Source organism: Vipera berus (genome assembly GCF_964194415.1).
Source record: "Vipera berus genome assembly, chromosome: 1".
NCBI classification, from domain to species: Eukaryota; Metazoa; Chordata; class Lepidosauria; order Squamata; family Viperidae; genus Vipera; species Vipera berus.
The window spans coordinates 25,985,251-26,001,173 of record NC_138202.1 but is presented as its reverse complement, the minus strand read 5'-3'; the positions used below and the strand labels follow the sequence as shown (position 1 = coordinate 26,001,173).

At 40.1% G+C, this 15,923-nt stretch overlaps 1 protein-coding gene across 2 annotated transcripts in view; it reads right to left on the bottom strand.

Annotated features, from left to right (window-relative positions):
* Positions 1 to 768: 768 nt before the first annotated feature.
* SLC35F4 (solute carrier family 35 member F4) overlaps positions 769 to 15,923 on the bottom strand; it is a gene marked incomplete at both ends in the record, with an annotated part of 167,484 nt that continues 152,329 nt past the window's right edge. For both annotated transcript variants that reach the window (XM_081339414.1, XM_081339415.1), the window contains 5 exons: positions 769 to 1,010; positions 2,002 to 2,091; positions 2,811 to 3,003; positions 5,464 to 5,589; positions 13,657 to 13,876. In XM_081339414.1, the coding sequence (XP_081195540.1) occupies positions 769 to 1,010; positions 2,002 to 2,091; positions 2,811 to 3,003; positions 5,464 to 5,589; positions 13,657 to 13,876 (871 nt within the window). The remainder of the gene's footprint in view (positions 1,011 to 2,001; positions 2,092 to 2,810; positions 3,004 to 5,463; positions 5,590 to 13,656; positions 13,877 to 15,923) is intronic.

The following is a 15,923-nucleotide window of genomic DNA, read 5'->3' as shown; positions in this document are numbered from 1 at the left end:
TTCACCTGCATCAAGAGGCTCTTTAGTTCCTCTTCACTTTCTGCCATTAGAGTGGTATCATCTGCATATCTTAGGTTGTTGATATTTCTATTACAACATACATTTTGCAATTGACCCTCCCTGCAAGCACCTATGGCTAGTAATTGGGCAAAGCTGAAGTGTTTATAATTGTAGCAAAATGAAGCAACCAGAACTGGAAAAGCGAAGATTTGGATCTTGTACATTCCCAGCTCAGCCTTTCCCAACATTACACCCATTTAGATCTGTTGTGATTGCATCTTCCAAAAATGCTGCAGGGAATAGGCTGGATAAACCTGCTATGGCATCTGCACACACTACACACAACTCAGCACATGATATCCCAGAGGGAATTTTCATAGACTCGATGACTGAATCACCCGTGAATAAGCATAACAAAGCTACTGCCACCCATCAATATCTATCTGCCTAATTCTCATATTGAGTTGTGGCTTTGATTTAAGACATTTTTTCCTGCGAATTCTCCTATAAAGTACAAAAAACATTTTGTTTTGTTTTGATCTTTTTTTTTAAAAAAAAAAGAAATTTATTGTGGTTATTTTCACCTACTGCTGGACAAGTGTACAAATGTAAACCATTTACATACCAATGTGTTGAGCATTAAATTTATAATCCATCCCTGGCTTTAACATTATTACTGTCCTTTTTAGTGTGTAGGTGAGTGAGAAAAAAGTTATTAAATCATATTCACAGAATATACATGGTCGTGCAATCAAGAAGTCACCAGCTCTAAGCCAGCGGTATAGACACCGTCCCATTAGCTCTACTCCTGCTCCTGAAGTGAATGTTTGAATCAGCAATGTCTTCGGCATGCTCTTCACTTTTCTTCTCTTTTAAGTTGTTAATGAATCTCAGTGTAATTTCATCCCATTCCTCAGGAAGAAGCATTAGCAGGAACCCAAGGCAAATGAAGATGGTGGCTCCCAATCTGACGACACTAAAAATCACCTCACGTTTGAGGAGATCAACAGCTGCAGGGGAAAAAATGAAGAGAGACTGAATCAAACTATCCTTCCTCCATTTGTCAACTCAACTGTGGGGAAGGAAGACAAAAGGGGTGACCATTTGAATATTTTTTTCAGAATCTGGGTTCAAAAATTTCTAATCTAGTTATGTTATTGTTGGATGGTGTCCATCATTTTTGCAGGCCACCATCAATCAGAGGAAAAACAGACAGCATGGCTGCCCTCCCTGAATGTAACAGTTTCCCCAAGAGTTGGAATTCAGCAGAAGAATCTTTGACTGACTTGTGGGTCCCTAATCCAGTTTGTTTAAACAACCCTTTTTATTCTCTCACACTGAATCTGCAGTATAGGACACACTGATACCATCAATTTTGTTCACCTGATATCGCAGCAATGATAGAATATGACAGGATGGAATATGGAGTGTCCAGGAATTACTAGTTAGATAAAAGTTAGGATAAAAGTCTGCCTGTCTTACAGAAATCTCTTCTTCCCACCAGCTGATTTGGGGTGACCACTGTGGAACATTCCTGGGCATTCTGGCTTCTTGGAGCTCCCACTTATGAAGATCAGGAGGCAGCTAAATAGCTAAGTAGGCTATGGAAATCAGTTTGGCTAAGGAACAGGCAAAAACACCTCTCAGCCAGTTGACAAGACTCAGTTGTTACATCTTCCAAGAACTTTAGAGGCTAGTTAAAGCTTGGTTTCTGTCTCCACTAGAATTTGCATATGTTCTGAAGTGATGTATATCTAATTAAATCCATTCTCAGCATCTCTCAGAATGTTCTCTGCTTGTCCTGATTAATCTAGGTTCCTTTTGCACCAGGATGGCAACCCCTTCTCTGTGCTATTCCTTGGGGGGGGGGAGGAATTTATGAAGAATCTAGTGTTTCCTCTGAAGAAGTACTGGAGATCTATTCAAGCACTGCAGAAGAAACTAATAAATGCATTTATCAGCATACATTTAAAAAAACCCATTGCAATCCATCATTTGTACCTGCATTGCCAGGAACACTGAGTACTGTTCCAATAGATATTAAGATTGGATATGTAAGGACAACACCAACATTCACCAAAATGTTGAAAGCTATGAAAGAAAAAAGAAAAGGAGAAAGTGAAGACATCTTTTGCACAATCTCATTTAAATCCCAATAAACTTATACAAACCATCCTCTTTTTGTAATACCCAGCATTTGATCTTCAGGTATATGTATGTACCTGTGTGTGTGTGTGTGTGTGTGTGTGTGTGTGTGTGTTGTGTATTAAGAAACACTGAATTACAGTATATAATATACTACCGAATTTGTAACTTCTAAGTAAAAAAGTGGCATTTTAGTACAAAACAGAAGAAATTGTTGACTGGAGGTGGTTGGTGCACTAACAGAGAAGGCACCCCACCTCTCTCCTCCAAACCCTTGTTTTTTAATTTGTTTTAATTTTTCTAATTTTCATATCTCTCTCTCTCTCTCTCTCTCTCTCTCTCTCTCTCTCTCTCTGTGTGTGTGTGTGTGTGTGTGTGTGTGTAATGGCAGATGTTTGTCTTTTTTATTTTGCTATAAGCTGCTCAGAGGCTTCTTGAATCATGAGATGGGCAGTAAATAAATTTGATCACTAATGATGATGATGATCATCATCATCTCCTCTAAACTTCTCTCCTATTTGAAAAGAAATCCAGAAATGTATGTAGTTGCATTTAATGAAAAGGCCAGATTTTCTTATAAACTGGCAAAGAGTAAATTAAAATCATCCAAAGATTCTACTTCAAAAGAAGCACTGGGATGCTGAAACATTTGCTCAGACACGTACCCAGCCAGAGACCTGCAATTCCACACAGAAAGCCCCACGGCACAGCTGAAAAAGGTGACCAGTATTCCACTTTTGTAAAGTACAAAATGATGGGAGTGATGGAAAGGAAAATCAAGTTGAAGAAGCCAAGGGTAGAGATGAAGTGAGCAGCTTCACCGAAGTTGGCAGTTCCAAGAAACATCTTAAACAAAACCTAAAAAGAAGAAAGGAGAACAATTGAGAATACCATGAGGTGTCTACGGAGATTCTCAGTCATCCAGGACATAATTGTCCCAAAGGTGCTTTTCCAAGAGGCAACTGGACTTTCTTCTTCTTCTTTGAAGATGTTTCACTTCTCATCCAAGAAGCTTCTTCAACAGAAATGCAGAAATGCTCTCAGTGAAACTATATGGCAGGGATCCATTGTTGCAAATTCTAGTTTCAGCTATCCATTTTGACTAAGACTGTCTGTGTAGCTCTGGATGAGTTGGATTTACAAAGACTGATCTTCAGATTCACCTTTGGCCCTACACTTTCTCACTTGTTTCCATAACGATGATCACTGGATCTTAGGGGATTAAGAAAAGGGCTGTTTATTACACAATGGGAAGCCTCAAAGGGAAACCACATATCCCAATGCATTTTTTAAAATCTTTCTTCAAAAGAGGGAAAAATAAAAGGAGTGGTACATGAATGGGTCACATAGTAAGATCCCATGTAGCCAAAAAAAAAAAGTTTGTCAAAACACCTGCATACTCTGTAAGAAGGTTGGACAATTTGTTCCATTCAGTTCTCAGAATTTGTAGCAGGAATGTACAATGCTACTACTGTATGTGAAACTCATTAATCTCATGCACACGTGTGTTTAGGTTATGTCATACTGAAGTCCAGGGCTGACAGATCACTTGCCTGAGACAAAGACAAGATGAAAGTAATTGAATTACTTTTATCATCTCCAACCTGGTACCAAAGACTTTGCCAGCTTGGAGTTATTAAAGATGTAGTCCAATCCACCTTGAAAACCCAGAAAGGATCTGCTAAAGAATTATGTGACATGCACATAACAACATCAAAACAATGTTTTCTCCAACCACCTCAACTTGAAGTGAGTTGTTCTCATCATCACTGGTCATTGGGGTAATTAAATCTTTAGTATATCAATTAAATGTGCTTATATATAGCATCTAGTTTGGGCCTCAGGGATGGCAACAGCCAAGAGCGTCTCTTATGCAGTTTATTAAGTTGGCAATGAGCCTACTGAAATGTGATCAAGAAATGCTGCTGTATTATTTATATCTACATCCTTCCCGTCTCTAAGAGGGCTGAAGGTTTGATTTTGTGTATTATCTTTACTGATACTGAGCACTCTGAGCTGTATTCAAAAGGGACACACATGCAGGATTTTGGCAACTGTTATTTATAGCTTGCTAATCTCAATGACTGCTTACTGCAGAGTGCTTTTCATGAGCTGCCTCTGAAAAGCCTTCTGAATTTTCAAATGGTAATAAGATTGTGGCAGGACTATGGAGTCCTTGGTATTCTCTCAGCTTGGTCATTTGCGGATATTTCATTATCAGACTAGTACCTACTAGTAGTACTTTTTTTGTAAAAGAAAAAGGTGCCGGAACTCACACTTGTCATACAACCCGCCTTGCCTACCCTACAAGGTTCCATCCAAAAAAGGTGCCGGAACTCCGTTCTGAGCGTTCTATGAGAAAAAAAGCCCTGCCTACTAGTGCTAAAAGGGAGTGGGGTTTGCTTTCTATTTATATACAGTAGCTTGTCCTGCCAGTGTTTATGGGTGTGTTGTTTTCTACTGGGTAGTTCTTTGATTAGGATATAGGATATATTTGCTTTCAATGAATTGATTGGGTATGCACTTTCTTTTTATTTACAGTTTTAAAATCCACCATAAATCAATTAGTATAACCTAGTAGAAAAGCAGTATGGAAATTAGTTGTCACTATTTAGGCCATGATCGTAAAACAGTGGGGGCTACATCATGAATTTTCATTTGGTGAAGGGCATTTTTTCCCCCTTCCTTTTAAGAGGGCAGTTTTAGAGTTTATAATTCAGGTTTTGTGTGTGCACTGGTTTGAAATGGCAGAACACTATGATGTCAATTTTGGACAGTTATACCCTGAAATCAAATGAGTTTCTGAGGAGCACAAGAATGGAGCTGACCTTCTACAGGCTGAGTTAACTCACCTTTATTTTAGAAGAAAGAGTTCTGATTTATACTAAAAATTAATTGGATAGATTAGTAAGACATAGAATTATTAAGAACTCCCAAGAACTCCTGGGGAATCTCAGCAGAGAGATCCCTCCTGAACACTCCCCCCTTTCATTGAAAATAGCATCCTTAGCTTTCAACATTTTCTTCTGCTTGTGTGTCACAGTTGAATGTCATAAAACACTGGCACATAAAATAAGAGGAAACTCATGATTGCTAATCTTGCTGCTGTGGAATAATGGAGATTTCATTAAGACTTGATAAAGGGAAGCCAAGCTGAATCCTTGGAGACCACCACATAATTATTTGGCTGTAACTTTCTTCCAGTGAACATTGCTCAGAATGTGAATTAAGCAACCATGAGCATTGTTTTAAACCCATCTTGCTTTGTTTTTCTATGCATGCATTTAAAAAGGATTAAATGGTAAGAAAATGACCTACCTTATATAGCGCAGAGGTCGAGGCAGATCCAACTGCATAGGCAACCCCAATAATTGAATCGCCATGGAAACCATCTGCATAGGCCATCATAACAATTCCAGTGATGGCCATTATTGCGGCAACTATCTGTGCAATCCAAAAGGAAAGAGATGTAGAAGGACTTTATTATCTGGAAAGAACCATGATGAGATGAATGTTGTGTGTGAGAGATATTAAAATGACTTGGGGACATGGAATGAGAACATAGCACTATAACAGTCATACAGGTTATGTATCTCCCAGAGATACAGCAACCTTGTTCTCTTTTCTTGAAAATTGAAAGGATTATTTCTTAGATTACTTTAGACCAGACATGTCAAACACAAGGCCCGGGGGCCAGATCCGGCCCGCGAAGTGGTTTCACGTGGCCCGCAAAGCCATCCTGGAAACAGTGAGGGAACGGCCCCCACTGCCTTGGCCCTGGCCCAGAGACCCTCCTTCTGCCAGAGACCCTCAGATCTGTCCCACTCCTGCCCAGGCCCCCATAGGCACCCTTGATGCGAACGATGTAGAGCTGGCCATGCCCACCCAGTAGGCCATATGCACTCTAGCCACACCCACCCAGTAGGCCACACCCACCCAGGCCACACCCACCCAGTCCCCTGAGGGCAACCGCAATGCTGATGTGGCCCTCAATGAAATTGAGTTTGACACTCCTGCTTTAGACTGAAGCCCATTTCGGTAGAATTGCTTCAAGATCAGATTAGTTTGTTTCACAGGTTGACAGCCATAAAGTTTGCTTGGTCACTGTTGTGTAGTCAGAGAAATTATAGCTCTAGGGAGTAAGAGTCAAAAACATAAAGACAGGGTTCATTCATCAGCAAAAAACAACAGTGGAATAAACTTCCGCTCATTTCTCATGGTGAGTACAGGCAGACTGAAAAAAGTACCAAATTCCAATGGTTCCAATGGTACGTTAAATGAGTTTTCCCAATATTTTGGGTCAGTCTTTCTCAACCTTGGCAACTTTAGGATATATGGACTGCTGGCTGGGGAATTCTGGGACTTGAAGTCCACACATCTTAAAGCTGCTAAGGTTGAAAAACACTCCTAGAATTCTGAACAGGCAGAGCCATTATCTGTGTGGGCTGAGAATTCTGGGATGTCATCTGGTGAAATGTTCTGGTTGAGGAAGCATGCATGAAACCACAATTTAATAGTATATGAGTGACCAAACGTCAGCTAATTGTGCCACTGGAGATGTTACCAGTTGGATAATTAATATCTGCAAGCAAATAACTAAATTCAGAGAGCACCAAGGACTCCACAGCCAATTCTACTTCCCCAACCCAATGACTTTATATCACGTTGGGATCGTACAGCATACTAGAGGATGCTAAAATGAAGTTGGGTAGTTTGTATTGTATAGTAGTTCAGTATGTAATGAGGACCGAGTTACAATCTTAGCAAGTTACGTGTTTCTTAGACATAGCATATTCTATGTGTTCTATTCACCCAGTTTTAGAATTCAATATATATCCTGTGAATTCTGTGAATTCACCCAAAGAGTGCTGACCAGTGAATCAGTGACCAGGGCTTCTGTGTCAATAATTCAAAGGCTACACTCAATTAAACCCAATAGTGATGGCAATGATCTTTAAAACAAAACTTGGATAAGCTACTGCAGAGAGCTGAAACGGCAGCCTGTCCCTACTTCCCTTTACTGATCCCAGCTCCTGCTACCTGTCATCATTTTATTTCTCGCAGAAACCCACAGGGGAAAAAAATCATAAGGAAGGTTTTTTAAAAATCTCTAGAAAACCTCACTGCCACCTTTATCCTCCCTCCCTCCCTCCCTCTCCCTCCCTCCCTCTCCCTCCCTCTCTATTTTCTCCCAGTTTCTATTTTAGAAAGTTTTGCTGCATACTGCCTAATGCGATGCTTCTGTAATCTCAAAAGTAAGATTTTAATACCCCAATTTTGTGTCAGACAGTGATCATATCACCTAGGAAATGTTTGGGAACGCAGATATTAGAGCTGTTAGTGCTATTTACCTGCATTTTATCTATCAAACCTATCAAACACTCTTAAATCATTTTTCGACTTGACAAAAACCTTTGTATTTTATACAATACATCACATTTTGGAAATACTGAAGGATGTACGAAACAGTTTAAGAATTGGCAAGCAAATATTACTTTGTCTTCAAAAGAAAGATCTAGCTTTAGATACTTGCACACAAATGATCCTTATTACAGTAATACACCAGCGCTAAAATAACCTTTAAAACCCACTAAGTATTTTACCTCCCAGCACCAGTTATTAAAATTCATACTTCAAATTAGAATTTGCCTCTACTAATTAATTAACTGCAGGTTTTGTTGATCAATCCACTGATGAAACCAATTCAAGCTTGTCCAAGTTACTTTGCTCTTTAATGAACACTCCTATGAATTAGATGAAGGGGGTACGGAAATGTAAGGTTTGCACTATGAGCTGAAGGAATGTGTTTCATATGCAGAAGCAGGGCTTTTTTTGTCATAGAACGCTCAGAACGGAGTTCCAGCACCTTTTTTTTGATGGAACCTTGTAGGGTAGGCAAGGCGGGTTGTATGACATGTGTGAGTTCCGGCACCTTTTTCTTTTACAAAAAAAGCAGTGTGCAGAAGGAACATATTTTCTTGAATTCTGATAAAGAATGATGGGACTGGAACAAAAGCAGATCCTTGTATCTGTCTTTCTTCTTCCACAAGCGGGTTGCCCTCATAACAAAACACGGAATAGATTATGTTAATAATCCAAACCACAGAGTGTCACACCTAAAGGGCAAGTGAGAATGATGTAGCAAGTTCTTGAAAGCTGCTACATGTCAGGTGGGTTAAGAAATTGAACTAAAACAGGCAGAAATAACTCATTTCAGTGGAGCCCAACAATTTCAAGCTGTTGTTTCCAATTTAAAAATTCCTGCTGCTACTGTCACCATCCTGGTAAATTATGTGCCATGAATCTTGAAGCACTTTTGTGCCCTACAAATGCTTCACCTTTGGGGAATGCAAAGCATGTTACTTTCAATGTCAAGTTACACATTCTTGTGTAAGGATTTTGGGCTCAATGCTAGTTTATAATTCCCCACCTAGCTAGTTTCCAGATGGAGATCCACTGAACAGATAGGCAGGTTTATTTTGGAAAGTCCTCTGAGTACAACTGGTGGACACTTTCCTGTACATGGCAAATACTGCCCTTGGTTTATAATTCATTGTGATGTGCACTACACAAAACGGTAGTGGAGGCATGGGCTGTCTTCATATAGAAAATGACCTCTTCAGTTGCTTCTACATGTGAGGAAGTTGAGGGGGGACTTTCTCACTTTGAGAACGTGGATGCATTTATTTATTGGCCTTAGGAGTTGCTCCATTCACTAAAAAACATAGTAAAGTGTGTCCATAATACTTGTTTCCAAATGTAGGGCCTTTTTTTGTTCATTGAATTGATACTTTGCACATACACACCTAAGCACCTCCCCCTTTTTTCTGCGTGCCTGAGTAATTGTTGACTTCTGTTAATTGCGGTTTTCTTGGCAAGATTTTTCGGAAGTGGTTTGCCGTTGTCTCCTTGCTAGAACTGAGAAGAAGTATCTGGCCCAAAGTCTCCCACCTAGGTTCATGTGTCAGGTGAGGTTTGTAATAACTGTAGCCTTAACACTATACCAAATTGTCTACCTTGTCTGTCCCTAACTGCCTAGAAATCAACAAATAGAAGTAATGTAGATACACATTCATTCATTCATTTATAAAGGTAAAGGTAAAGGTTCCCCCAAACATGCGTGCTAGTCTTTTCCAATTCTAGGGGCCGGTGCTCATCTCTGTTTCAAAGCCGAAGAGCCAGCGTTTGTCTGAGGACATCTCTGTGGTCATGTGGCCAGCTTGACTAGATGCTAAAGGTGCACGGAACGCTGTTACCTTCCCACCGTAGTGGTCCCTATTTTTCTACTTGCATTGTTACGTGCTTTCGAACTGCTAGGTTGGCAGAAGCTGGGACGAGTAACAGGCGCTCACTCTGCTACGCAACACTCGGGATTCGACCCGCCAAACTGCTGATCTTCTGATCGACAAGCTCAGCGTCCTAACCCGCTGAGCCACCGTGTCCCTTTCATTCATTTATATCCCACCTTTATTATTTTCACAAACAACTCAAGGTGGCAAACCTATCGAACACATCTTTCTCCTCCTATTTTCCCATAACAACAACTACCCTGTAGGTGAGTTGGGTTGACAAGAAAGCAATGTCCCGAGGTCACCCAGCTGGCTTTCATGGCTAAAATAGGACTTGAACTCACAGTCTCTTGCTTTCTAGCCTGGTGCCTTATCCACTAGATCAAACTGGCTCCCTTATTAATGATAAATAAAATAACAATGATTATAAGTCCAGTTTTGAACAATGTCCAAGAGAGATCAGCAGTACCATATGGATCTATTTGGGACTACTGTGTACTCAAATCACTAAGCAGGAGCTTCGAGACGGGAGAAGTCTGAGAAAGTGAGTAGCTAACTTTAAGTGACTCAGCCTACCAGGAAGATCATAGGTAAAGGTAAAGGTTCCCCCGCACATGCATGCTAGTCGTTTCTGACTCTAGGGGCCGGTGCTCATCTCTGTTTCAAAGCCGAAGAGCCAGCGCTTGTCCGAGGACGTCTCCGTGGTCATGTGGCTGGCATGACTAGATGCCAAAGGCGCATGGAATGCTGTTACCTTCCCACCGTAGTGGTCCCTATTTTTCTACTTGCATTTTTACATGCTTTCAAACTGCTAGGTTGGCAGAAGCTGGGATGAGTAACAGGCGCTCACTCTGTTACGCGGCACTCAGGATTCGACCCGCCAAACTGCTGACCTTCTGATCAACAAGCTCAGCGTCCTAACCCACTGAGCCACCACATCTCTTAGGAAGATCATAGCTCAGAGCTTTTGCTTTGCATATGAAAAATCTTAGCTCAGCCCAGGTGTACCCAGATAAAATGTTAAAATCCAGTTAGCCCTGGGGATCCATTGATTAAATGCTAATCTTGTCAAGATTAGATTCTTAGTCTTTAAATGCCCACCAATGCAAAAGGCCTTCTGTCGATTTGATCAGAGGCTGCCTCCCAAAAATAAATGGATTACTAGAGAATTATGTAATAGCCCAATCACAAACAAATTCTACTGATACCAACACACACAACAAATATTTGGAGAGGACTGATCCTGTTTCATTTTAATCAATAGCCTCAATCAAAGATTTGCTTTGGCACTGATTTGGATATTGTTAGAATTTTTTCCCCATTCCACTGGCTATTATTACTTGATATGATTCAATTACTGAAAGAGTGCTAGAAAAAATTGGAGCTAAAGTGATGGTCCATGCAGACAAGATTAATACAATTGGCAACAGCCGCTTTGTATTCAGATACTGAAAGTAAAGATGCCCTGAACCTAAATTCATCTCCACCAAAATGGTTTCCAACTGATTTCCCAGTCTAGAAAATAGCTCTGGAATTCCCATGTAATAAAGAGGGCCAGCCTGCCTTAGCTTTTGAGATCAATGAAAAGTGACTAACTGCTGACTTTTAATATGTATTATGGTGCTTAAAGATAATGTTGGATAGGACTCCCCAAAAGTGGACATTATATTTTCATGCTATACTTGGGAAAGCAAGAAAATGATCCTCTTATACGACTGCAACTGCAATCATATCTGGCAGATTTAAAAGACAGTCTTTTCTCAATGAAATATGAGCCCTGACACCCAAGGCCTTCCCGATATCAGTAAACATTTATAGCAGGGGTCTTCAAACTTGGCCCTTTTATGACTTGTGGACTTCAACTCCCAGAATTCCTCAGCCAGCGTGCCTGGCTGAGGAATTCTGGGAGTTGAAGTCCACAAGTCATAAAAGGGCCAAGTTTGAAGACCCCTGATTTATAGTAATGTAATTCTTGATTTGGCTTGCAAATATTACTTCATTTAGTTGTTTTATCTTAGAAAGCGACTTACATGCCCATCTTCCCACCCAAAACATTCCACTCACCAACATTAATTTCTCCTCAGCCCTTTCAGCCAAGTCTTCTTTAAAATGCACCTTTATTTTAATTTCTACTGGAGAATTCAGCTGAAGAGAATTTGCAGAGGGAAAGTGGTTTTCTTTCAAGTGCACTTAGTGGAAAAGAGACTAGTCTTTCCCTCTCACCCATCCTGACATTCTTAATATAGTAACCTTGAGTACCAATTTCATTATTTATAATGCTCTTGTTTGCCAGTTAAAGATAGAAAGGTCCTTCTCACTAGAAAGAGCCAGTTTTATCTAGTGGTTAAGGCAACAGGCTAGAAACCAGGAGACTGTGAGTTCTAGTTCCACCTTAGGCATGAAAGCCAGCTGGGTGACTTTGGGCCAGTCACTCTCAGGCCAACCCACCTCATAAAGCTGTTGCGGTGGGGAAAATATACCGCCCTGAGTCCTTCGGTGGGGAAAATATACCGCCCTGAGTCCTTCGGGAGAAGGGCGGTATAAAAATTTAATTAAATAAATAAATAAATAAATAAATAATAAATAAATAAGAGGAGCAAGGAATAGGAGGTATGTTCATAGCCATTAGTTAGTTATAAAAAATCTTTTAAAAGAAGAACTTAGTTTAAAATTCCACCTATTTCTCCAGATTGTGGTGAGCCAGCTACCTAAATTCTGTCACACAGTGGTAGAAACCAAAATGGACTTTATAAGTATATGGACTTTATATATATAGTAAGGGCTATAGGCCACATGATCAGGAAGATTTTAATGTGTTTGAGCAACATGGTGGAACTAAGGTAACATACGACCGACAATCTTTGCTGGCCTGGCGAGTTTCTAGTTGTTTTGGAACTGCTGGTGAGACCGTTAAAAGTCGTTGGCGCTGTTTGAATTTGTTCTACCAGCAGCAAGATCTGACTGCTGGCCTAGTGATGGATTGTATTGCAAATCAGGGCTGTTTCCAGAGGAGGCAGAGGAGGAGAGGACCTGGAGCTTATGGAGCGAAGGAAATGGATGAGGCTGTCGGCAGGCCCAGAGGAAGAGAGAGAGGCTTTTGGAGGAGTTGGTGGCGGCGGCAGCAGCGTGCTCCAGGGGCGAAAAGAAGCAAGGCCTCTTTAAGGAAAAGGTGGAAGAGTCGGGATCAGAAAAAGGAAAGAATACAAGCTAACTTGAGGGCTAATCCACATGGAGCCCCATATCCATCTGTCCTGTTTGCCATCGTTCACTCCCTAGAGACTAAAATGGACAATGTGAAATTTGAGCGGGCCCCGAACAAGGAGTATATATTGGAGGTGGTGACCCTTTGAGAGCTGTATGCAACGAAATTTCATTTTGATGTATGCCGATTGGTGTACATTCAAAGTGACAATAAAGTTATCATTATCATAAACAAAGAAAAGAATATGCTGCCATACTTAATCACTTTCATTCAATTCAATGAAACTAAATAAACAGACTGACATCTGGGATGCAGATGAAAGAGGCCAAAGTTTGCCTTTTGTCTGAGATTAGAAGCAAAGAACTAATCTATTTCCCACCAGAACCGTATTGCAAATCCACTCTTTTCTTTGTTTCAGATGAGTGAACGGGATTGCTGCTCTTACGGGAAAAGTAAAGCGCTGTGTTTGGGTATGCAAACTGAAAATTTGTTTCTAAATTTGGAGCATAATTAAAAATAATAAAATTAAGCACTGTTATTCTACATCCTCCTATTATATTGGCAAATAATAAGAATATGAGATTATACGAGTCTTAATGTTTCCCGTAATTCTTCTATAATAATGTCTCCCACATGCATTCCAAAGTAAGACACTGTATGGAATTATGCATTAATTCTTAATGGATTAATTGCTTGTGGCTGTTTTTCACTATCACCATCTGAGGGCAGCGTTCAAGAGAACAGAGAACTGAAAAACAGTCATATATGATATGGTAACCTCATAGTGCCATTGCTGGACATGAACTCAGAGAACCTTGTAGCCACTTCCAAATTCTTCATTGCCCAGAACCATTTCTGCTAATCCAATAATCCCCTCCCATTTGTAGTACTCACTGGACACTTAACAAAATATGGATACACCTGACATGCGTTCTTTGGAGCGTAATAGTTCTCCTAGAACTCCAAAGTAAATTATGGGCAATGGAAACCATCATTAACAAAAGCTGTCTAGGCCATTACCCTGACACCCATGAACCTGTCTTTCAGGACAATCCAGGAGAGCAGGAAGACAAAGGCTTTGTTACAACAGAACAGGGCCGAGACGTCTGTGGCGGTCAGCTTCTTCAGAGCCAGCAGGTACAGGTAGTTAGTCAAAGTCCACAAAATAGAAAAGGGGGCGGTTCTTTTAAGAAAGAGCTTCAGCGTCAGACCATCCTCACCAAAGATCCGACTACATTCCCTAGAAAAATAAAAAGATTCCTCATTAAGGGGATACAAGTCTCCTCCCAATTTTGCACTTTCACAGCAGCATAACTTTTAGTTTTTAATCTTGCTCTTCAGCCATGCTTCAGAATGGCTGACCAATTATTTTAAATCACGATATGCTCACATGCTTTAATAGGATGGCAGGCAGATGGTGCTAAGTCGTAGACTCTACTCAGTCAGAACTTAAAATAGTAAGGATTTTTGCCTGCAAAGGTTTATAACTAGATTAATTTCCAGAGTCTGAACTGAAAGGGCAAAAGTATTTATGTATAGAATGTGGTAAAAGTGTTTCCAGTTAGGATCTATAAGTACTACATCAATCATTATTTACTTTTAGCCAGCATTTTGCTTGCAATTGTGATCTAAGTGAAAGAAATTGATTCAAGAGGTGGTATTAATGGAATTTAAAATATAGTTATCTGAATAATAACAATTCACATCTAAAGTTGACATTTGATGTACAGGTTTTCAAATGTGAGAGAAGGGTCATGTATTGTCAGAAGTCAGTTAGGCTTACTCCCTAGAAATATTTTTAGGTTTACAATTTCATGGATTTTCTTTTAATCTGAATTGATTTATTTGACTTGGGACCATAGTATTTCAATGTGGGAGAATGGAAATGTAAATAGAATACAGGTAGTCCTCGACTTACAACTGTTTGTTTGGCGACTGATTTATAATGGCATTGAAAAATGTGACTTATGACTGTTTCAGCATCCCCATATTTTGACTGTTGCAGCTGCCAAAAAAGCCAATGCAGTCCTAGGCTGCATTAACAGAGGGAAATAATCAAGATCATGTGAAGTTAATACCACTTTACAATGCCTTGGTAAGGCCACACTTGGAATACTGCATCCAGTTTTGGTCACCACAATATAAAAAAGATGTTGAGACTCTAGAAAGAGTAGAGAGAAGAGCAACAAAGATGATTAGGGGACTGGAGGCTAAAACATATAAGGAACGATTGCTGGAATTGGGTATGTCTAGTTTAATGAAGAGAAGGACGGCTGACATGATAGCAGTGTTCCAATATCTCAGGGGCTGCCACAAAGAAGAGGGAGTCAAGCTATTCTCCAAAGCACCTGAAGCAGGACAAGAAGCAACGGATGGAAACCAACCAAGGAGAGAAGCAACCTAGAACTAAGGAGAAATTTTCTGACAGAACAATCAATCAGTGGAACAACTTGCTTCCAGAAGTGGTGAATGCTCCAACACTGGAAGTTTTTAAGAAGAGACTGGACAGCCATTTGTCTGAAATGGTATAGGGTTTCCTGCCTGAGCAGGGGATTGGACTAGATGATCTCCAAGGTCCCTTCCAACTTATTATTATTATTATTATTATTATTATTATTATTATTATTATTATTATTATTATTATTATTATTATTATTATTATTATTATTATTACTACTACTACTACTACTACTACTACTTTCACATGACAAAAATTCGGGCGCTTTGCAATTGGCATGTGTTTACAACTGCTGCAGCATCCCAGGGTCTTGTGATCACCGTTTGCAATCTTTCCAGCTGACTTCCGACAAGCAAAGTCAATGGAGGAAGCTGGATTCACTTAACGACTGCAGTGATTTGTTTAACAACCATGGCAAAAATGGACATAAAATCAGGTGTGACTCACTTAACCATCTTGCTTAGCAATGGAAATTCTGGCCCCAATTCTGGTCCTAAATTTATTACCTGTATTGTTGGATTTCCTGCCATTTGTCCTCCCAAACATACATATTGTTCTGATATTCTGAAAAGAAGGCTGGGAAACTGACTTGAGAAAATGCTGGGCTAAAGAAATAAACAGAGCTGAAAGTCAGAGCTGAAGAAGCTTCGTGGATGAGAAGCGAAACGTCTTCAAAGAAAAACAAGGAAGTCCAGTTGCATTGTGAAAAAAAGCAAACTTTGGGAAAACCATGACCTGGATGAGAGAATCTCCATAGACATAAAGAAATAAGCACCTACACAGAAACCTTTCCAAGAGGAAGAAAGGGAAGAGGGCAGTTTGGCTAGTC